The 22,792-nt window shown below is 43.1% G+C and overlaps 1 protein-coding gene across 8 annotated transcripts in view; it reads right to left on the bottom strand.

Annotated features, from left to right (window-relative positions):
- The window catches only part of TSPAN9 (tetraspanin 9), a 275,804-nt gene that overhangs the window by 36,098 nt on the left and 216,914 nt on the right, over window positions 1-22,792 (bottom strand). Inside the window, exon 2 of one of the 8 annotated variants that reach the window (XM_073314350.2) lies at window positions 21,783-21,825. The exons of the other annotated variants lie outside the window; for them this stretch is intronic. Coding sequence (XP_073170451.1) covers window positions 21,783-21,785 — 3 coding nt within the window. The 5' untranslated portion in view covers window positions 21,786-21,825. The remainder of the gene's footprint in view (window positions 1-21,782; window positions 21,826-22,792) is intronic. 8 annotated transcript variants of the gene reach the window in all.

Raw genomic sequence — 22,792 nt, 5'->3', positions numbered from 1 at the left:
CTGAAATGTTTCCACAGGTTCCCTAAGCATTCTCAACCCTGTGGCTCTGCCAGTGCTTCAGAAAATACTGGCAAAGATAACAAAGGACACGCCAGAGAGAAGCCTGCTTATCCTTCCCCTGTGTCTTTCCAGATCATGGTTCTAACCCATCCCTTCAGTCCTGAACTGAGAAAGCAAGACCTAAATGCCAACATCAATTCTGCTGTGATTATTACATGTTTCCTGTCAGGAAATCAAAATATAATTTGTTTTATTTTGTTTTTCCTGGTACAGACTGTAAAACTCCTCCACCCTTGGCTTGAGAAAATGTCTATCATAAGTTTATAAGGCAACCTGTGAAGACTCCCTTTGGTGCAAATTTTAAGGTACACCAACCTGATCATTTACAGGCACCATATGTGAAAAACAAGGGGAACTGATTCAACTGCTTTGCCCCGTGTAGTCATTTCATAGAATCATAGAATCATAGAATATCAGGGTTGGAAGGGACCCCAGAAGGTCATCTAGTCCAACCCCCTGCTCAAAGCAGGACCAATTCCCAGTTAAATCATCCCAGCCAGGGCTTTGTCAAGCCTGACCTTAAAAACCTCTAAGGAAGGAGATTCTACCACCTCCCTAGGTAACGCATTCCAGTGTTTCACCACCCTCTTAGTGAAAAAGTTTTTCCTAATATCCAATCTAAACCTCCCCCACTGCAACTTGAGACCATTACTCCTCGTTCTGTCATCTGCTACCATTGAGAACAGTCTAGAGCCATCCTCTTTGGAACCCCCTTTCAGGTAGTTGAAAGCAGCTATCAAATCCCCCCTCATTCTTCTCTTCTGCAGGCTAAACAATCCCAGCTCCCTCAGCCTCTCCTCATAACTCATGTGTTCCAGTCCCCTAATCATTTTTGTTGCCCTTCGCTGGACTCTCTCCAATTTATCCACATCCTTCTTGAAGTGTGGGGCCCAAAACTGGACACAGTACTCCAGATGAGGCCTCACCAATGTCGAATAGAGGGGAACGATCACGTCCCTCGATCTGCTCGCTATGCCCCTACTTATACATCCCAAAATGCCATTGGCCTTCTTGGCAACAAGGGCACACTGCTGACTCATATCCAGCTTCTCGTCCACTGTCACCCCTAGGTCCTTTTCTGCAGAACTGCTGCCTAGCCATTCGGTCCCTAGTCTGTAGCTGTGCATTGGGTTCTTCCGTCCTAAGTGCAGGACCCTGCACTTATCCTTATTGAACCTCATCAGATTCCTTTTGGCCCAATCTTCCAATTGGTCTAGGTCCTTCTGTAGCCTATCCCTCCCCTCCAGCGTATCTACCACTCCTCCCAGTTTAGTATCATCCGCAAATTTGCTGAGAGTGCAATCCACACCATCCTCCAGATCATTTATGAAGATATTGAATAAAACCGGCCCCAGGACCGACCCCTGGGGCACTCCACTTGATACCGGCTGCCAACTAGACATGGAGCCATTGATCACTACCCGTTGAGCCCGACAATTTAGCCAGCTTTCTACCCACCTTATGGTGCATTCATCCAGCCCATACTTCCTTAACTTGCTGACAAGAATACTATGGGAGACCGTGTCAAAAGCTTTGCTAAAGTCAAGAAACAATACATCCACTGCTTTCCCTTCATCCACAGAACCAGTAATCTCATCATAAAAGGCAATTAGATTAGTCAGGCATGACCTTCCCTTGGTGAATCCATGCTGGCTGTTCCTGATCACTTTCCTCTCATGCAAGTGCTTCAGGATTGATTCTTTGAGGACCTGCTCCATGATTTTTCCAGGGACTGAGGTGAGGCTGACTGGCCTGTAGTTCCCAGGATCTTCCTTCTTCCCTTTTTTAAAGATTGGCACTACATTAGCCTTTTTCCAGTCATCCGGGACTTCCCCGGTTCGCCACGAGTTTTCAAAGATAATGGCCAGTGGCTCTGCAATCACAGCCGCCAATTCCTTCAGCACTCTCGGATGCAACTCGTCCGGCCCCATGGACTTGTGCACGTCCAGCTTTTCTAAATAGTCCCTAACCGCCTCTATCTCCACAGAGGGCTGGCCATCTCTTCCGCATTTTGTGATGCCCAGCGCAGCAGTCTGGGAGCTGACCTTGTTAGTGAAAACAGAGGCAAAAAAAGCATTGAGTACATTAGCTTTTTCCACATCCTCTGTCACTAGGTTGCCTCCCTCATTCAGTAAGGGGCCCACACATTCCTTGGCTTTCTTCTTGTTGCCAACATACCTGAAGAAACCCTTCTTGTTACTCTTGACATCTCTGGCTAGCTGCAGCTCCAGGTGCGATTTGGCCCTCCTGATAACATTCCTACATGCCCGAGCAATATTTTTATACTCTTCCCTGGTCATATGTCCAACCTTCCACTTCTTGTAAGCTTCTTTTTTATGTTTAAGATCCGCTAGGATTTCACCATTAAGCCAAGTTGGTCGCCTGCCATATTTACTATTCTTTCGACTCATCGGGATGGTTTGTCCCTGTAACCTCAACAGGGATTCCTTGAAATACAGCCAGCTCTCCTGGACTCCTTTCCCCTTCAAGTTAGTCCCCCAGGGGATCCTGGCCATCCGTTCCCTGAGGGAGTCGAAGTCTGCTTTCCTGAAGTCCAGGGTCCGTATCCTGCTGCTTACCTTTGTTCCCTGCGTCAGGATCCTGAACTCAACCAACTCATGGTCACTGCCTCCCAGATTCCCATCCACTTTTGCTTCCCCCACTAATTCTACCCGGTTTGTGAGCAGCAGGTCAAGAAAAGCACCCCCCCTAGTTGGCTCCTCTAGCATTTACCCCTGTGCAAGTGCTTAGTGCGTGTTCTATGCTACCATATCCAAATTCTCTGTTCATTCACACTTTTGCAAGCATTTTACATTCATTCCTCAAGGAGAAATAGCTATACCGTTTTTAAATTGACTAGACTTCAAATGGATGGTGTCCCTCTAATGTAAAGCTGAAAAATCCAACGATAATGCAAAAGGTGGTGGCTGAATGCTATAAGAATTTCCCACAGCCTATGTTGGTAACAATCTGTTCTTGCTTTCTGAATGTTCTCATCTAGCCAGTAAAGTGAAATAATTAATTATTAACTAAATCAAGGGAAATATCCCCTCCCCTCATATCTCTTCTGCACTTGGATTGATTTTGGTATACTTTGTAATTTTAGCTAAAAGCAGTTTCTTAATCTGATTTTAACCAAAAATGTCTTTTCATCAATAGATGAAGCTAATGAAAACAAGGATTATTAAAACATGCCAGCATAAGACAGACAAGTTTTAGGACAGCACATTAAACAGAAGAGTCCCCAATCCCATCTCTTTGCTCTGCCAGTCAAAATGAAACAGTTTCAAAATGCCAACCACTTGAGAGTTGCCAAATGCCAAGTCCTACATAACTGGCACTTCCTAATGTAACCAAGGCTCAGTGACTGGTTAAATGCCTTCTATTACTAAAGGCAGCAAGTGTCATAATAGGAGAAACTCACTGTCTAGTCTCTAGATTACCTACTACATAAAGACACAGTGAGAGAAAAGCAGTATGTGTATTCTAAAAGAAAGAAAAATCTGTACTGCTTGAATACAAGTCTGGGCAAAATGCAAAGATAGCAAGATGGTCTAGGGCTAAAATGTTCCATATCACTATCAGATCAAAATAACATTTCCCATGTGTGAGGCTTTCTAGACCAAAAAGCAAACCTATACTTTGATCCTGAATGGCTTATGTTAGCTTAAATAAAACAATACAATACCAAAGAACAAAATTAAAGACTCCAAGAGAGAATACAATGTGTGTAACTCTCCACTGTAACGTGCGCTATTATTGGCCTTCCAGGTTTTTCAGCTATCCTTGCAGAGCTCACAGAAGCTTAAATTGTGATACACAAAAGACAAAACCCCACAATTGTTAAGGGATTTTCATAACCACACCATGTAGGTAGCCAAAACAGAACCCAACAGGTTTAGCCATAAACAAAGATATTATACAATGAAATCAGTTTTAAAGGTCACCTGCGAAAGAAAAACAATTTCCTCCCACTTTTTGCTATTTTGTGATGTATGATGGGGCAAGGTTCATGATTGTTTTTACACCCTTAAAAGTGCAGGTCTTGTTTACTGTTTTCCTTGGAAAACTATGGACCGCTGGAAGACTAGCAGGTTTAAGACAACAGATACCAAAGAAATGATATTTGATTAAATAAGAGGTAAAGTGATTTTTATTTTGACCGTTTAAAACTTACATTATTTTTTAACTCACATCCAACTCAAAAACCTAATAAACAGATGGAAGACCAGACTTCTGTTAAAGATTCAATACTCGACTCCTTCAACTAAGAGCTGAGAAAGCCCCTAATCCACATCTCTGACTCTTTGTGCATCTTAAATTAACAGTTGGGAAAAAGGCCACAAATCAATATTTCCATCTCTCTTCATGACACCTTTAAGCAACCTCTCAAGAAAACAACCTAACACCTCAGTTGTTCACTAGTCAAAAAAAAATTATACTGGAAAGTAGATGAGGATACTTTAAAGTTATCAATTTTGACAGGATGCTCTGTCACGGAGGAGAATGAGCTCTTTATTGCACATTTTTATTGCATAAGGTCTATAAAATCTTGACTGGTGTGGAGAAAGTGAATAAGGAAATGTTGTTTACTCCTTCATATAACACAAGAACTAGGGGGTCATCCAATGAAATTAATAGGCAGCAGGTTTAAAACAAACACAAGGAAGTACTTCTTCAGACAATACACAATCAACACGTGGAACTTATTGTCAGGGAATGTTGTGAAGGCCAAAACTACAACAGGGTTCAAAAATGGACTAGCCACATTCACAGAGAATAGGTCATAGAATCATAGAATATCAGGATTGGAAGGGACCTCAGGAGGTCATCTAGTCCAACCCCCTGCTCAAAGCAGGACCAATCCCCAATTTTTGCCCCAAATCCCTAAATGGCCCCCTCAAGGATTGAACTCACAACCCTGGGTTTAGCAGGCCAAACATGCGCCGAGTGTCGCTACGCTCTGTTGCCAGAAGCTGGCAGTGGATGATAGGGGATGGATCACTTGATTACCTGTTCTGTTCATTCCCTTTGAAGCACCTGGCATTGGCCACTGTCGGAATACAGGATACTGGGCTAGATGGACCATTGGTCTGACCCAGTATGGCCATGCTTATGCATTTCACTGTATCTAAAAAAGAGCTAGAGAAGACATAGCCATTCACAGCAAATAAGCCAGTTATGGTCACAGGTGGCATTATATTGCACCACTCTTCCTTTCCATCATGAATTTAAGAACTCCAGAGGAAGGGTTTACAATATTTCTCTGTGTCTTGTTTAACTCTATTTCCATTTTGTTTGGAGAAATAATTAAGTGATAAGAATTTAATGAGAGAATGTCAAATAAAGCATTTTAAATCTGTGAGCAAAATTCCAACATCATATGAACCCACTTCAATCTGTACCCAAGTCAGCTGCCTTATCTGTCAAGCTATAAAAAGAAATTTTCACAAGGAAGAGAAATGCATGGAAAAAAAGTTCATGTTAAAAATGATCTAGCTGAGGGAAAGCCTGTGTGCTGTATTTAGTGAATGGAACAGAAACGTACTTGTCAATGGCATACAAAAATGCGACTACACATTTTCTTACCTACATAATGAGAATCAGATGGAGTTTACTCCACTTTTTGTTGTAAAAAATTATACTGATGATAAAGAGGAATGAAAATGTACACACTTTGTAGTTGTTTCCAAGCAAAAACTTCTTTAAATTTCCAATAGTGGCACAGACAGCTTTGGTGATTTCTAAAGGAGGCACTGTAATCTGGAAGATTTGGCCTGGGACTGGGAGTCAGGAGACCCAAAATCTAATCCCAGCTCTGTGCAAATCTGGGCAAATCCCTTAGCCTTAATGCTTTCTTAATAGTACTCTGCTTACCACACATGAAAGGACAGCGACAATTTATATTCGTCAAGTTTTTTTTGTCTGTGGATGGAAGGCACAGTATAAAATAGCAAAGCTACGTTATTAAAGGCCACACAGTTTTGTAGAGGTGGAGCTAGAATTAAAATTCAGATATGTCTGGCACTCAGCCCTTTGCTCAGTCCACTAGACCATGTAGCTTCTGTACAAATTGCTTGGCCGCTCTCTATATTCTCTCTCTTGGAGTGACGCAACTATTTGAACAATGCTTGCTGATTACAAAAGTGTACAAAGACATGGGCTTTGAAAATGGTCCCTTACGGAGTTCACAGACAAGCAAGAGTTTCAAAAGCAATCTCAAATGCCTCCAAAATTAAACATGTAGCCTTCCTAGAAACAGAGAAAGAAAGTACTTCAAAGGGCTAATGAAGAATCACATGCACCTAGATTTTCTGGCTCAAGCTGATTTTGAGATACAATGTCCCACATTAAAAAATAACCTTGCAAAAATTAAAATGTGAAACCTCTCTACTATCCAAAACTCCCATAAACTTTCTATCTAGTTAATCTCTACTTTGACCAAAAAACAAAAAAATAATCTGGTGGCAAGAGACCACAAAACAAGAGACAAACATCACTTGGATTGGAATGGTCTGGAACAGTGTGTTGGGAGGCAGTGGTCAGAATAACTTATAAAGGAAATTTAGTTACTACCATTACAATGGAGAGACTGCGAGGCCATTTCTCCATTTTGCTATGCCAGTTTTGTGCCAGCTTGATTCCACTGAAGTAAAAGGAGTCACACTGGAGTTAAACTGGTGTAATGGAGAAGAGGATCAAGCCCTATCTTTAGATAATACTTTGCAGCTGTTAATAGTATGCTTTTATGATATGAGTCTGTACAAAACCTACAAGTACTTCTAGCATTTGGATTCCCTGGCAATCCTTTAGGATTTCCCATCAATCTGAATGATGTGTACACAGTACAATAGTGATGTTCCCTACCCCCCCCCCCAAAAAAAAACCAAACAACGGCTATAGTTCCTATGGGAGTCCCAATCCTTGTACTGGTTCTAAAATTCCAGTTCCTCATCTGTCAGGTGGGGTAGTAATACTTCCCTACCTCCCTGAGATACTTTCATTCACAAAGAGAGAGGTGAAATATGTACAGTACCAGAGTAAATCAGGGGTAACTCCATTGAACAAAATGGAGCTGCCTCTGTGTAAAGTTAGAATGAGATAAGAATAGTCCATCTGTCTCTGGAAGCCCACATATTCACCCTTTTGTGTGCAGTGCTTGGGATTTCTGTATTTATATGGCACTGCTCTACATCATTCTAGCTCATCGCCCCTTGTGATCTATAGCATATATATTTCCAGATACAGTAGTTGCTGTTAAAGAGAAAGCATTTGCTAACAGTTATTATACAGAGGTAACTGAGATATGAGTGTTTCCCTACATTTAGAATGAGAAACAACTGTAGACAAATGATCACTTTTAATGGTAACCACTGAAGGTAAACTGAGGCATCAAGTGGTTAAATGAGTTGTCCAATTTCCCTCAAGAAATCAGTGGCAGAGCTAGGAAGTTACCCCAATACTCAGGACCCCCAGGCATCTGCTCTAACAAGTATGCATTTCTCTCTCAGATCTCACTGCCCCAGACTATGCACATAAAACAGGAAGAGTTCGTTACACCAGCCCTCAAATACCATACTGATTAGCTCCTTCTCTGACTTACAGCATGTCATTATTATTGCTTACAGTGATCTTCACATTAAAGACATGTTTCACCATGAAGATACTGTACTAATCGCATCACAAATCTCATCACACAATCTATACTAACAGCAACATGGTGGTGATAAATAATCCTGTACAGACCCAGAGAACTCAGTGTTTCTTCAGAGATAATGAATACATTAGCTAAGAAATTTTGCCTAGATAAATCTTTAGATAAGAACACAAGAGTGTTCTTAAGGAACAGGGAAAGACTGCTTCAGATTGAACCCAACATGGCAACGTTTATTAATTTGGTTGCTCCTGCTAATTGAGGCCTACATTTTCAGAAATGGCTTCTAAATGTTAGGTGTTCAATTTGAGACACTGAAGTCCTGATTTTCACCCACCATCCAGTTGTACAGAGGGCTGAAGTTGTGGGGGCTGCACACCTCTGAAAACCAGTGCCAGGTGGTTCAAATCCAGTGGCCAAAAAGTATGGCACCCAAAATTGACAGACACTTTTGGAGATTTTCCTTAAACGGGGAGGAAAATCATCACCAGGTGCTCTTGTCTTTCCCCTGTCCTGTCCTAATACCATATCCACGGTCTGAATGATCTCCTACTATTCCTCACATTCATCTCTCCTGTCCTTTTCTCTCTCTCTCCCACTTCAGATATAATTATCTACCTTTCAAGCAGCATCACAAAAAGGGGAATCCAGACTTAAGGAGCTATACCACACTGATAATATGTCACACCCAGTGGTCCCTACCCTCTCATTTTGCTGTGGTATTTTCTTTTCAATCCTGTCTTGTGTTTCTATATTTTGGTCCATTTTGTCACAGATTATTATATTGTTCAGCACTGCCTCCCTTGGGCTCCTCCTGACACAGGGAGATTTCTCGTTGCTATAAAGCTGACATAGCTCATTTTACACACACACACAACCTCCACAGCCGGTAGCATGTCAAGGCGGGGATGGAATCTAACACTGTTGACTTCAGTGGAGCTACAGCTGATTGACACTTGTGAAAGTGAGAGGAACATCAGACCCACCATATTTAAAGCTCAGCCAGGCTGAACCTCTCATGAATTATAAATGCTAAAAGCATGAGTGCATGCTGCCCAGGAGTAGGAGCACACTGGAAATTATATCACTGCAGTGTGCTGTTTGGGGAGAATATCAGACATGGCAGAGTGCTATATAAATACTAATGATTACTACTACTGTTAGAAATATTGCCATAGCATATGTGCTTTATGACATTGCCTTGGAAAAACCTGGGAATTAAAAAAAAATCATTATAACCTAAATCTTTTTATACTGACTTATTTCCCCCACAATATGTGGCCAAGACTTTCAAAAATAGGAACCTTAGGCTAGAACCCTAAATCTATATTTAGACACCTTCCCAATTTTCAAAAGTGCCAAGGATTGAGCAGGTTTCAGAGTGGCAGTTCTTAAATGGTCTTAGTTTCTCTTTGGAAAAACACTTGATCAATTCTGGCTAATCTTGCTCTGTAACTCTCATCCTGACACCCTGAACTATTTTTCTTTTACTGTGTTTTCTTAATAAGAACAACCACCTTCTATTTTCAAGTTAGTAGTGATGCACAGCTGTACGTTGTCTCCAAATATGGCAATTTTGCCAACCTTTCACCTGAGGTATGCACTGTTTACTGCTATGAAGACAACACATCTCTATTCTGACTGCTGAGGGCAGTTTGTGCACGTTTGTGGCAGTGCAATGGTGGACATTGGTGGTTGTGTTTAGGCTGCTTGTTTACGGTATAAAATGCTGATATTACTAAGCCCAGACAATGTGCCTGGCCCTGTACAAGACATAAAAGACAAAGACAATCTCTGCCTTGAAGAGTTAATAATCAGACAACCTCAGAGAAGGCAGAGGAAGCATAAGAGCAGCCAGCATCCATCCCTGAGAGCCTAAACAAAATCCAGATCCATCCTCAAAATCTTTTAGAATGGCAGCACAGTCATACACCCACTAAAAGAGGAGTTTAGATTGTGAAAACCTGACAGTGTCATTACCCTCAGTGATGCTACCCACCACTGTAAGACACATCAACCTCATAAGTACCAGAAGGGCCTATCACTCATCCTAACCAATCCCATGTAGTAGCAGGATACCTTATGCAGACATTATGCTTTAATTTCCTTGATTGATTTTAATGGATTTCAAACAAAAGCTTCAATTGCTGGATTTAATCTGTACAGTGTAACCTTTTTACACAAAACTGCTTGTCATGATAAAATCATATCAAGCGACTCCTTCCCACACAGCATCTCAGGAGCGACTCTCCCCCCACACATGCACGCATGGGGACAAATGTATCTGGAAGGTACAAATAAAATCACAGTTGCAGTACGTGTGCTTCAAATCCTAGCATACATTAATTTAGAACACGACAGCTAAAATCACAGAAGTGTAAGATTGAAAGGGACTTCAGCAGGTCACCTAGGCCAGTGTCCTGCACTGTGGCAAGATTATGTATTATCTAGACCATCCCTGACAGGTGTTTGTCTAACCTGTTCTTAAATCCTCTACTGATGAAGAGTCTACAACCTCCCTAGGTAATCTGCTTAGGAAGTTTTTCCTAATGTGCAACCTATATCTCCCTTGCTGCAATTTAAGCCCATTGCTTCTTGTCTGTCCTCAGTGGATAAGGAGAACAATTTATCACTCTGCTCTTTAGAACCATCAACGTACTTGATGACTTTTATATTCTCCCTCATCTTCTCTTCTCCAGAGAAAACAAATCCAATTTTTTCAATCTTCCTTCACAGGGCATGTATTTTAGACCTTTAGTCATTTGTGTTGCTCTTCTTTGGCCTTTCTCCAATTTGTCCACATCCTTCCCAAAGTGTGATACCCAGAACTAGACACAGTACTTCAGCTGAGATCTTAGCGCAGAGTAGAGTGGAAGAACTACTTCTCTTGTCTTGCTCACAACACTCCTGCTGATACATCCTAGAATGACTGCTTTTTGTGCAACCGTGTTACATTACTGACCCATATTTTGTTTGTGATCCACTGTAACCCCCAGATCCTTTTCTACAGTACTCCTTTCTAGGCGGTTATGTCCAAATTTGTGTGCGTGCAATTGATTATTCCTTTGTAAGTGTAGTACTTTGCATTTGTCCTTATTGAATTTAATCCTATCTATTTCAGACCATTTCTCCAGTTTGTCAAGATCATTTTGAATTCTAATACTGTGCTTGAAAGCGCTTACAACCCCTCCCAGTTTGGTATTGTCCACTAACTTTATAAGTGTACTCTCTATGCCATTATCCAAATCATTTATGAAGATATCGAAGAGAACTGGACCCAGGACAGATCCCTGTGGGATTCCACTCCATATACCCTTCCAGCTTGACTGTGAACCATTGATAACTACTCTCTGAGTACAGTTCTCCACCAACTTGTGCATCCACATTATAGCAGGTTCACTTAGGCTGTATTTCCCTAGATTGCTTATGACAAGATCATGTGAGATGGTATCAAAAGCCTTACTAAAGAAGATTTATCACATCTGATGCTCCCACTCCCCCACCCCCTTTCACAAGGCTTGTTACCCTGTCAAAGAAGGATAGTACAGTAGAACCTCAGAGTTACGGACACCTCAGGAATTGAGGTTGTCCATAACTCTGAAGAAAGCACAATTCAGACTCCAGATCCAGCAGCTGACACTCCAAGCCGGGGGCAGGGGGATGTTTGTGTGTGTGTGTAAACAGTGCATCCCCCTCCCAGCGGGGGGAGGGGTGAAAGCAGTGCAGACCCCAGGGCTGTTACTCTGCTGGCTCCGGCTGCCTTGGCTGGGGAAGGGGGGACAGGCAGCCCAGATGTGTCTACCTTTAAGATGCAATACAGGCACAGTACAGTATTTGCTGCTGCTTCTCTTTTTCCCCTCTCTCTCTGCTGCCTGTTTGGTTACTTCCGGTTTCACATGGTGTCCGGTTGACCGGTCAGTTCATAACTCTGGTGTTCGTATCTTTGAGGTTGGTTTGACATGATTTGTTCTTAAATAAGCTGTGACAGGTAAAATATGCCATGTAAGCCTCACTGACTGTCGCAGAAGTAGATGTTCAGAGCCTCTCCTCAGCCACTCTAGCCTCCACCCAGACCAAACATCTCCCACCCCCCACCTCCTCACATTAAAGAAGTCCCAGGCTCATCTGTCTGTTTGTGGCCACACAGGTACATTACCCGACTTAAATCTAGCACAGGGGCGGGCAAACTTTTTGGCCTGAGGGCTGCATCGGGTTTCTGAAATTGTATGGAGGACAGGTTAGGGGAGGCTGTGCCTCCCCAAATAGCCAGGCATGTCACGGCCCCCGCCCCGCCCCAGCTTCTCTCCCCCTGATGGCCCCCCCAGGACTCCTGCCCCATCCAACCGCCCCATTCCCTGATAGCCCCCCAGGGACCCCTGCCCCATCCAGCCCCCTCTGCTCTGGGTCCCCTGACCGCTCCTGGACCTCCCGCCCCTAACTGCCCCCCACTGCCTCATCCAACCCCCCCTCTCCTTCCTGACTATCCCCCCGGGACCCCTGCCTCATCCAACCACCCCTTCTCCCTGACTGCCCCCGGACCAGTTGCCCCTAACTGCCCCCCCACCCCCATTCAACCCCCCTCTCCTTCCTGACTGCCCCCCCAGGATCCCTGCCCCATTCAGCCCCCATTCCCCACCCTCTGACCGCCCCGACCCAATCCATACTCCTGACCACCCCCTGAACTCCCCTGCCCTCTATCCAACCCCCCTTGCTCCCTGCCTCCTTACCAGGCTGCCTGGAGCACCGGTGGCTGGCAGCGTGGCTGAACCAGAACAGGCAGCCGCACCGCACAGCACAGAGCACCAGGTCAGGCCGGGCTCTGCATCCACACTGCCCACAGCACTGCACTGCGCAGGGGCGTGGGTGCAGGGGAGGGGCCGGGGGCTAGCCTCCTGGGCCCGGAGCTCAGGGGCCGGGCAGGACGGTCCCATGGGCCAGATGTGGCCCGCAGGCCGTAGTTTGCCCACCTCTGTACTAGCACCACAAAATGGAGCCTGTGTCAATCCATGATTCAATATAATTCTATTCCCTCCACTGCCTCCTTTAAGGGAGGGTGGGGGGAGGGAGAAGCTTTATTAACAGCCAGTTAAGCCAAGTGTGAAGTCCATCCCTACAAGCCCTTAAAAACCAGGCAATATCCAGTTAAAAGATCCTTAAACATGTCCTAGCACTCACACATCACATTGCCAGTTCATGGTGACTAACTCTAACCCTCCACCAGTTAACTCCCAAACACCTCCAACATAGTAAAAGTCAAACAAAACACATACCAAATATCCTGAACTCGCACTGTAATGCCAAAACTAAATGCTGACCTTCACAATGTTAACATGTATGTACTATAGACATCTGAACACTAGTGAAGTGTATGAGGTGATATCTGTATTTGTGTGGGAAGAACGAATGACGGTTCAGCATTACAGGGCAAGGAATTGGGCAGACCTGCTTCTGCTGTTGAAGGTGATAGGAGGAGAGGTTCCCTTTTTCTCTGCCCCCACCCCGAATTGCTTCCTCAAGCCCTCAGAAAGTGAGATGCCCTTGCTGTTTAGAAGGTGCAAGAGAAGCCAGAACCACCTCTCCTCCTGTCTCCAGCAGTCTGCTGCTGCCCCTACTTAGTGTAGGGTGGGAGGGACAGTAGGCCAAATCTCTAGTAGTTAGACTACACAGGAGGTCTATGGAGGAAAGAGGGGTGCCATCATTTGTAAGCTGTCACCAAACTGGGCCAGGTTTTTAGCAAATTTTACATGATATGCTCGTTTAAAATCCATGTAATTTATGTTTCCCTTGTCTTAATTCTTTTTGGCTTCTCCACTCATTTTCCCTCTTGGTTATCTTTTCTGTATCTCTTTGCCACTGCCTAATTTTCCCATGTTTATTACTTACAAATAAATGCAAAGCATCTAGCTTGTTTCCTCCAAGTTTATTCATCTGTCCTCCAGGAAAATTCACTTTCTAATACTGGCTTTCTTTAATGGCTTGTTTCCCCTTCCACAAGCTTCTCTTCTCTATTCTGGTCAACTACTATGCTTAGCTTCCATCTCTCCCCCTTGTCAGACTTCTCTCTTCTCTTTGCTCAGTTATGCCACTCTGACTTTCTATCCCCTCTGTGTTCCTCTTTCCCTCATTTTGTCTTTCAGTCTTCCCAATCCTTCTCCCTCTTTATAATGAAATGTATATATTTTTTAAATCCCCTGCTGTAGCCTTATTTGTGCTGGAAGGACAGGGAACCCCATGCCAGCTGCTAGTCAGATTCAAACTAGATAGGAATGGAACAATCTCGCTTCATGCCACAGTCAGAATAGCAGTGTCAGATGAATATCACATGCAGATTCATTCACCTACAAAGAACAAGGAAGGATATTTCCATAAAAAGCCTTTGCCAAAGTATCAAAGTCAAAATACACTTGATTATGGAGATGAATCAGTATCCCTGCCCTCCCAAGCCCCACAGCCCAACTGCAAAGTTAAATCAACACTGACAGATCATTAGGATCTTCCAACTCGTTCATGCTAATTTCATTTTGGATCTGCTTGTGATGAAGCTGCCTCTACTTGTCTCTGTCTGTCCACTCAAAAGTAAACAACTGATGGTTGGGAGCCACTAGGAAACTTTCCAGTACTTCAGTTCATTCACTTGAGTAACAGGGGAAGATCTTCCTTTCTCTGGCCCAAACCTAAGTTTCACTCTTGATGCCTCTCCCTCAAAACAGTTGATCTGTGGCCATACACAAATGATAAGGCTGATATAAAATAATTTAGTGTTGCTTCACTCTCAACAAATAATGTCTAATTTTGAGCACATAGGGCCTTATTCTCCAAACTCTTACTCCTGTGTGTAGGGAGGACAACTCATGTGAGGCTTTATAGCTTACATATTACAGCGAGGACAAAATTAAAATGTGATAATACAGGAATTCTACAAATGTAAAAACTGAGTGTACTTGGATATAAATTACTAATATTACACTTATAATTTACTATCTAAGGCCTCTCGGTTGGTATCATATATGCTGCTGCTTTTAAATAGCTGGTCCCAGCATAAAAGCTATGATGAAGCTTAGCTGTGGAACGGGACAGGAGGGGGGAGCAGGTGTTTTAGAATCTAATTGAAAATCCCTTTATACACCTATTCACAAATAGAACACTCTGCAGAATCCACTGGCTGGTGGTGGTAGTTTGAGAAGAGAGTGTTCTGTTCATGTCAGATCAAAAGAACAGCAAGCTGTGAAAATAAACATAACTTCAACATTTGTTAAACAAAGTAGCCAGGAAGTATTTAACATGATACTAATCTGCTTCACTTAAACAGTGTTAGTGGAAGAAATAAAACAGTAGTTCTATAATTTATGAATTTAAAATGACAATTCTACTTTAAAATATGTTCTGGAATGTTTTGCTGGAATCAAGACACAAATGGCTTGATCCTGAAAGGTGCTGACCATCCAGACAATACCCATTAAGTCAGGGTTTGTAACAGGTGTTCACCATGTCTCAGAAACTAAATTAACGCTTTGTGATGGCCTTTACGAATTTTTGTTGCACTAGGCCCACTTCACCAAATGCAGGTAGGCTAGTCAGGGAACATTCTTCATGGCTCTCAGTCTCAGAGTTCTCAGCCCAGAGAGCGAAGGAGCAATTTCCCTTAACAGAGTTTAAAATAGAAATATGAAACTTGCCAAGATGATTTGAAACTATTGGCAGATGGGGGAAATATTTCTGGATCTGCATCTCGTAACGGTTGGCAGGGAGTGTGACTAGAGAACAGCTGACTTTTACTGCAATGACATTATTAATTCTAACTTTCTTGCCAACTGAGCACCATAATTGAGCCATTGCAATATCCCTTTCATTAAGTAGTTCATGCAGGCCTGTTAAACTGATCATACAGTACGTAATGTATCTGCCCCATGCCTACCGAAAAGGTCAGCTTGAGTCCAGCCAAGCTTTCAGCTGATTCGCCCTTATATAGTAGCTCCTTGCAGAGAGTTTAGCAATCAGGAGGCATCATGTTCTATCTACCTCATCAGCGTTCAAATCAAGACCATGCTCAACATTCTTCCCGGCTTTTTGAGACCACCACCACGAAATAGTCCTTTGGGCCTACTGACATAGTTGGATCCAGACTATAACCAATAAGTTGCATAAAATTAGCTGCAGGCTGAAATGTCTTTGCTTTGGACAATTTCTAGTAAAAATGTTGTTTTAATCAGTCAGCTGAAGTACTGTAAATCTACATATACATTTGAAAATGTATATGTTCAGTACCAAGAGATACACGGGTGGCTAAATAAGTCTTACGTCGTTAAGCACACAAGTCAGGAAATGCAAACACTGAGAAAGTATACCTTTAATGCTTACTAATTTGTGGCCCGATTCTGCAGTCACTTACACAGATGGCTAACTTTACTCACATGAGATGAATGGAACTACCCACAGGAGTAAAGGGTTTGCAAGATGAAATCCTTGACAGAACACTGATATGTTCCCCTTTCCAAAATGGCCACATTAATCCATACACTTCAACTCACTATTCCTGTCCCGCACAGTTCTACCCTTCGTCGCGCCCTCCCCCCCAACTCCACTGCCCAATTCCTAATGTTCTACCCAGCTCCTTAAAGGATCAGCAGGGATTTGTTGGATCTACCCAGCTAGTCCTCAGCCAGACAAGTAGATACAGGGTGAAAGGCAGCTCAGATGATGCTTCCTCTCAGGCTGTAGAAGCTCCTGCAGGACTCTCTACATTTGTGGGCTTGTGAACAGTGCTGTGCAGCCAAGGTGGGATTTATGCCTTGTAACAAGGTGTACCAACCCTGCACTGGGCCAACAGGGTCAGATCAATCACTGGGGGCCCAGGAGGCCACACCCCCTCGCCCCTGCTGCACATGCTCCAGGTTGAAGGGACACATAAAAGCAGGTAGCCCAGCTCAGAGGAGGAGGAGGGACATGTGCTGCAGGCTCCTGCTGAGGCACCTGTGACTCTCCAAGCTGTTGGAACCGCTGACCCAGACTTCGCTGCCAACGACCTGCTGACCACAGAGACTGATGGGGATGCCAGCCTGCTGCCAGCCAAGGAAATGCCCGACATGCACTTTGTGGTAGAAAGTGAACCAGGGAATGTGGTAGAAGCCGATGCTTAAACCCTTAATGGGGAATTTCCTGGCTTCACAGGGCACTGGGTCGGAACCTGGTGGAGTATGTTTGGCCTGGGTTCCCTACTCCCCACCCACATTTGCCACTAAGTGTGGCTACTGCTTGTTTGCTCTGCCCCAGCCAGGAGGCTCAGTGACCATGGACTGTTTGTTTGCTTGGCCCTGCCAGGGGTCCCAAGCCCTCCTTGTGGTAATTACCTGATACCACACAGAGGACTGTGTGACAGGATGTACCAACCCCGCACTGGGCCAACAGGGGTGGCCTTGTTCGATGTGTGGGGTCCCCCCATCACACAACCATGCTTTGATTCTTTTCCAGAAGACTACCTATCCTGGTGAGTTCCAGCATTAACAATTACATGTCACTCACTGTTAGTTGCTGTAATAATTCTACAACCCCATTTAATTCTCAGATAAGCTTAGTAAAACAAAACAACCCCTTAAACAATAGAGTTGGGACAACGTTACATCGACTTGATCCCACTGAAGTCAATGGAAAGACTCTTGTAGACTTCATTTGGCTTTGGATCAGGCCCATAATGATCTTATTTGGACATCCTGGTGTGGAGAAAATTCCTATGCATTGTCCCAGCAGTTTCTACACTAACCAATGGAGTATAGTCAATATTATCTATTGCCAGAACTACAGATTGCACTTGTTTTAATGTTCATCACTGGGGTTGCAAAAGCAGAGACTGTTGCAATGGGACCATCCTGTTTCATCTCATTCTGTAACTTTATCCTGCGCAATTCATGAAGATTTTTGTATTTAGAATTGGCAAAGAGTCCTGTGGCATCTTAGAGACTAACAGACGTATTGGAGCATAAGCTTTCGTGGGTGAATACCCACTTCGTCGGATGCATGTAGTGGAAATTTCCAGAGGCAGGTATAAATATGCAAGCAAGAATCAGGCTAGGGACCTCCATTATCCCTAGCCTGATTCTTGCTTGCATATTTATACCTGCCTCTGGAAATTTCCACTACATGCATCCGACGAAGTGGGTATTCACCCACGAAAGCTTATGCTCCAATACGTCTGTTAGTCTCTAAGGTGCCACAGGACTCTGCCACTTTTACAGATCCAGACAAACACGGCTAACCCTCTGATACTTGTATTTAGAATTACATTCAAATACTCTGCGGTAACATGACACTGTGTTCGAACTGACACACTGGCTGTTCCTCATGTTTTGCAGGATAGTTCAAGTACCATTGTGTGTAACAGGCTTAACTTCTTCATTATAATGATTAAAATTAAAGCTGCAACAGGAATTAATATCAAATGGAAAACTGGATCAGAGCAGAGCACAATAGCCAGGACGCAGTGCATCCAGGCTGTTGGGAGTGGTGAGACATTTGCTATTCCTTCAAAAATGCAAAATCCCTCCACAAGGAATGACCACCCACCACCTTCCTTGGGGATGGAGGCAGAAAGGCTGCTTATATGAAGCAAGTGATAGCTGAAAGAATGTAAATCTAGTTTGGCAACTGTTGGCTTGGTTTTGTATCGATCCTGTATAGAGATTTCTTCTCATGTTGTAAATCTTGTCATATGCATGAATCACAATGCTGGATGGGGTAAATGAGAGCTCTAAAGGAACTTAAGTGTATGCTTTATGGAGACTGCCACAATACCCCCTCAATTCTGGGCCTGAAATTTCCCTACTGTAATGTCATAAGCATGACTAATGGGTCAAGTCAGATGGAAGCTGTTAAACTACTAATTTCCGGGAAGGAGTCTTTCAGAAATGAAAAACAGTAGTTAGGAGACTGGATATTCCCTAATGTAACACATGCTGAATTAAGAGACCCCTTTAATGCCTAATCATAGCTTTTCTAAACTAGCATAGACTCTTCTGGATAGCCCAGCACAGCCTTGGCTATCTGTGTTACAATGGGTTATGCTGCCAGACCACCAAAAAGATGTAAGATTTTGTCATCAGCTGCTTCCATTGTTTAACTATTGAAGACAGCATGATCCAATGGGAAAAGCATTGGACCAGGAGTCAGTGGACACAGGCTTTATTTCTGCCTATTTTCTGACCATCCAGTTCACCTCTCTATGCTTCAAATTCCTTGTCTGTTAAACAGGCATAATAATCTTCATCCACCTTTGTAAAGGGCTTTGAGACCTACAGGTGAAACGCACTATGTAACTGCTAAATATGTTATTATTGCTCATATCTGTGTCTTGCAGTTTATTTGACTTGCAAGATGAAAGCAGGTCCTGGAGCACGTCCTCAAGAAAGCAATTCTGAAGCACTTAGAGGAGAGGAAAGTGATCAGGAACACTCAGCATGGATTCACCAAGCGCAAGTCATGCCTGACTAATCTAATTGCCTTCTATGATGAGATAACTGGTTCTGTGGATGAAGGAAAAGCAGTGGACGTGTTATTCCTTGACTTTAGCAAAGCTTTTGACACTGTCTCCCACAGTATTCTTGCCAGCAAGTTAAAGAAGTATGGGCTGGATGAATGGACTATAAAGGTGGATAGAAAGCTGGCTAGATTGTCGGGCTCAAAGGGTAGTGATCAATGGCTCTATGTCTAGTTGGCAGCCGGTATCGAGTGGAGTGCCCCAAGGGTCGGTCCTCGGGCCGGTTTTCTTCAATATCTTCATAAATGATCTGGAGGATGGTGTGGATTGCACCCTCAGCAAATTTGCAGATGACACTAAACTGGGAGGAGAGGTAGATACGCTGGAGGGTAGGGATAGGATACAGAGGGACCTAGACAAATTGGAGGATGGGGCCAAAAGAAATCTGATGAGATTCAACAAGGACAAGTGCAGAGTCCTGCACTTAGGACGGGAGAATCCAATGCACCGCTACAGACTAGGGACCGAATGGCTCGGCAGCAGTCCTGCAGAAAAGGACCTAGGGGTTACAGTGGACGAGAAGCTGGATATGAGTCAACAGTGTGCCCTTGTTGCCAAGGCGGCCAATGGCATTTTGGGATGTATAAGTAAGGGCATTGCCAGCAGATCGAGGGACGTGATCGTTCCCCTCTATTCGACACTGGTGAGGCCTCATCTGGAGTACTGTGTCCAGTTTTGGGCCCCACACTACAAGAAGGATGTGAAAAAATTAGAAAGAGTCCAGCGGAGGGCAACAAAAATGATTAGGGGACTGGAACACATGAGTTATGAGGAGAGGCTGAGGGAACTGGGAATGTTTAGTCTACAGAAGAGAAGAATGAGGGGGGATTTGATAGCTGCTTTCAACTACCTGAAAGGGGGTTCCAAAGAGGATGGCTCTAGACTGTTCTCAGTAGCAGCAGATGACAGAACAAGGAGTAATGGTCTCAAGTTGCAGTGGGGGAGGTTTCGGTTGGATATTAGGAAAAACTTTTTCACTAGGAGGGTGGTGAAACACTGGAATGTGTTACCTAGGGAAGTGGTGGAATCTCCTTCCTTAGAAGTTTTTAAGGTCAGGCTTGACAAAGCCCTGGCTGGGATGATTTAATTGGGGATCGGTCCTGCTTTGAGCAGGGGGTTGGACTAGATGACCTCCTGAGGTCCCTTCCAACCCTGATATTCTATGATTCTACGACTGACCCATTTTCTCCTTGGGAAACTGGAGTAGAGGAAGCACGGAATCTTTTCTGCCTTGAAAACTCCTATTTATTACTAAAACTATGCCCAGGAAGAATCCATTTAGTCTTCAGTCCAGTAATGCATTGTTTTCCCTCGTGAAGTTTAGCAACAAGCCTTAAGGAATCCTGATTCTAGCAGTCTGGAGGAGAAACAAGACAACATCAGTCCTCACAGCTTTCCTCTGAACACTAACTTAAATTGTTTAAGAAGTGAAGATGCCACGGTAGAGCTACACTTGCTACATAGAAACAGGGCACCCACATAAACCCACATAAATTTAAGTACTGCTGCCTGTACACTGTAAGAATGCAGTTCTCCTTGTTTAAATCCTCTGGAGAGAAGAAATACTTTACAAAACAGGGCTCTGAGTTTGTTCAAAGGATTCTTAAGGAATATTGTAAGATGTTCCTTTAATTATACACAGACAAATCCTCTGAATACAGAGTAAAAACCACATGCTTCATTTTGCAGAATTCATCTCTCTGTTCATACTTAAGGGAGAACAACAGGGTTGTCCTGCCTCAGCTAGGAATTAGCACAACCTGCTGGTTTTCACTGAAATTGCATTCAACGAGATTACCCTTTTTCTTCTATTTTCTGTATTTCTTCTTAGTCTTTTCATTGAATAAACCGTCCTTTTCAGACACAGAGCATCGTGTCTTATGTATGACCAAATAAACCTTATTATTATTAACTATTCACAACACAAAGGCCTCAATCAAGATTGGTGCCTGCTGTGATAGACACTTGCATACCAAAAGGGCTGGCTCTGTCCCAAAGAGCTTACAGTTCTGCTGTCAGCTTCTTAGCCCATTTCACTTTACCTAAAATTAAGAATCTAATTTATATATTACTGCTGCTAGGGAATGTAGCACAAATCTGGAGGTAAGCATCATCTTAAGAAAGAAGAGCTATGGGATTTTAGATTCCTGGACTTGATGCCTAATTCATCTACTGACTCACTATGTGACACAGGGCTAGTCAAGTCACCCTCTCAGTTACCTGGATATACTATTACTTGCCTACTTCACAGGGAGTGAAGTGCCTGATGTTTGTTAACCACTCAGACCCTGGGGTGAAAAGGTATAATCATAAAGTACAAAGGATTTTATTAATCACTATACCAACCAGCTAGATTCATTCTCGGCCTCATAAGCCTTTGGTAAGAGGTCTATGAGACCACGAATTAATCTAGCTGCATGGCAGAGTTGTGAATATGTACATGTGTAGCAGCCTGTACTCGGGGGGAACAAACAGTACATTGAAGATGATTAAATCATTGATTTTTTTCCAAAACCTGGGAAAGAAACAGAGATATCTTACCATGTGCTGTCTGAACAAGTGTGGTACAACTGATGGTCTATTGCTGAAAAAATCAAATAGCATAATTTGATCAAAACAAATCCCCATTTTGGTGCAGTAATAACTTGTGCTCTTCATGTCCACTTTAAATCAGATGCCTTCTGCTACAGCCTCTCAGAATCCGAGTCAGAAAAGTATACTTTGATCACTCCACCTTCCCTTCTCCTCAACCAGTGAAGTATTTTTATAGAGGATATTTTCCAGTGCTTTCTCTAATTCAGTTTTAACTGACCCACCTAATGTAGTTTCTACTATTTGCCTTGTGATTACTGGGGAAAAAAAAGGAACTAAAAATAATCTATCAAAATCAAACTTCAGTTAGAACAGTTAATATCATGTAAAACTTCAAAGGAGCATGGAACCTAGAAATAGATAAATATTACAAGAGCTATCTAGGAAAATGAAATATGCTAGGAGGTGGATAGTAACATTTTATTGTTTTGTTTTTTACAAGGATTGGATCTGTCCAAGTACATTTATGAGAAGGCAGCTCAGGATTAATTTCTGGACAACTGAATTCTTCCTCAGTGACAAGCAGTAAATGGGGATTCCATCACTGCAGCAGAAATTTACAGAGGCTATTTGCTCATTAAATCAGAAGGAGTCTCCGGAGCAGAAAATAAGTTGATTTTCTAACACTCTTTGGAAGAAGCAGCCCCAGTATTAGAGGAAGCCTAAGTATTCCTTTGATAAAAGTGTCAATGGCTCCTATCTAACTATAATGCAGTAATTTCACTGATTCTGAAAAAGGTTAAAAGCCTTCAGTAATGCTCTTGTTAGGAACAGACCGGTGTCTTCAATAAATACAGATTGTAAATCACTTTCCAAAAGGTATTATCTTTCAGATTAAATTAAGGTTTGGCTCAACTAATCCAAAGAGATCAGATGGGTTTTGCACAGAGGGAGGCTTGTATCAGAACATTTTAGGAAGGTACTATGTTTAAATCCATTATCCTAAATATATTTCTGAG

This window comes from Lepidochelys kempii, chromosome 1, assembly GCF_965140285.1.
Source record: "Lepidochelys kempii isolate rLepKem1 chromosome 1, rLepKem1.hap1, whole genome shotgun sequence".
NCBI lineage: Eukaryota > Metazoa > Chordata > Testudines > Cheloniidae > Lepidochelys > Lepidochelys kempii.
This window is presented reverse-complemented; position numbering and strand designations above follow the sequence as displayed.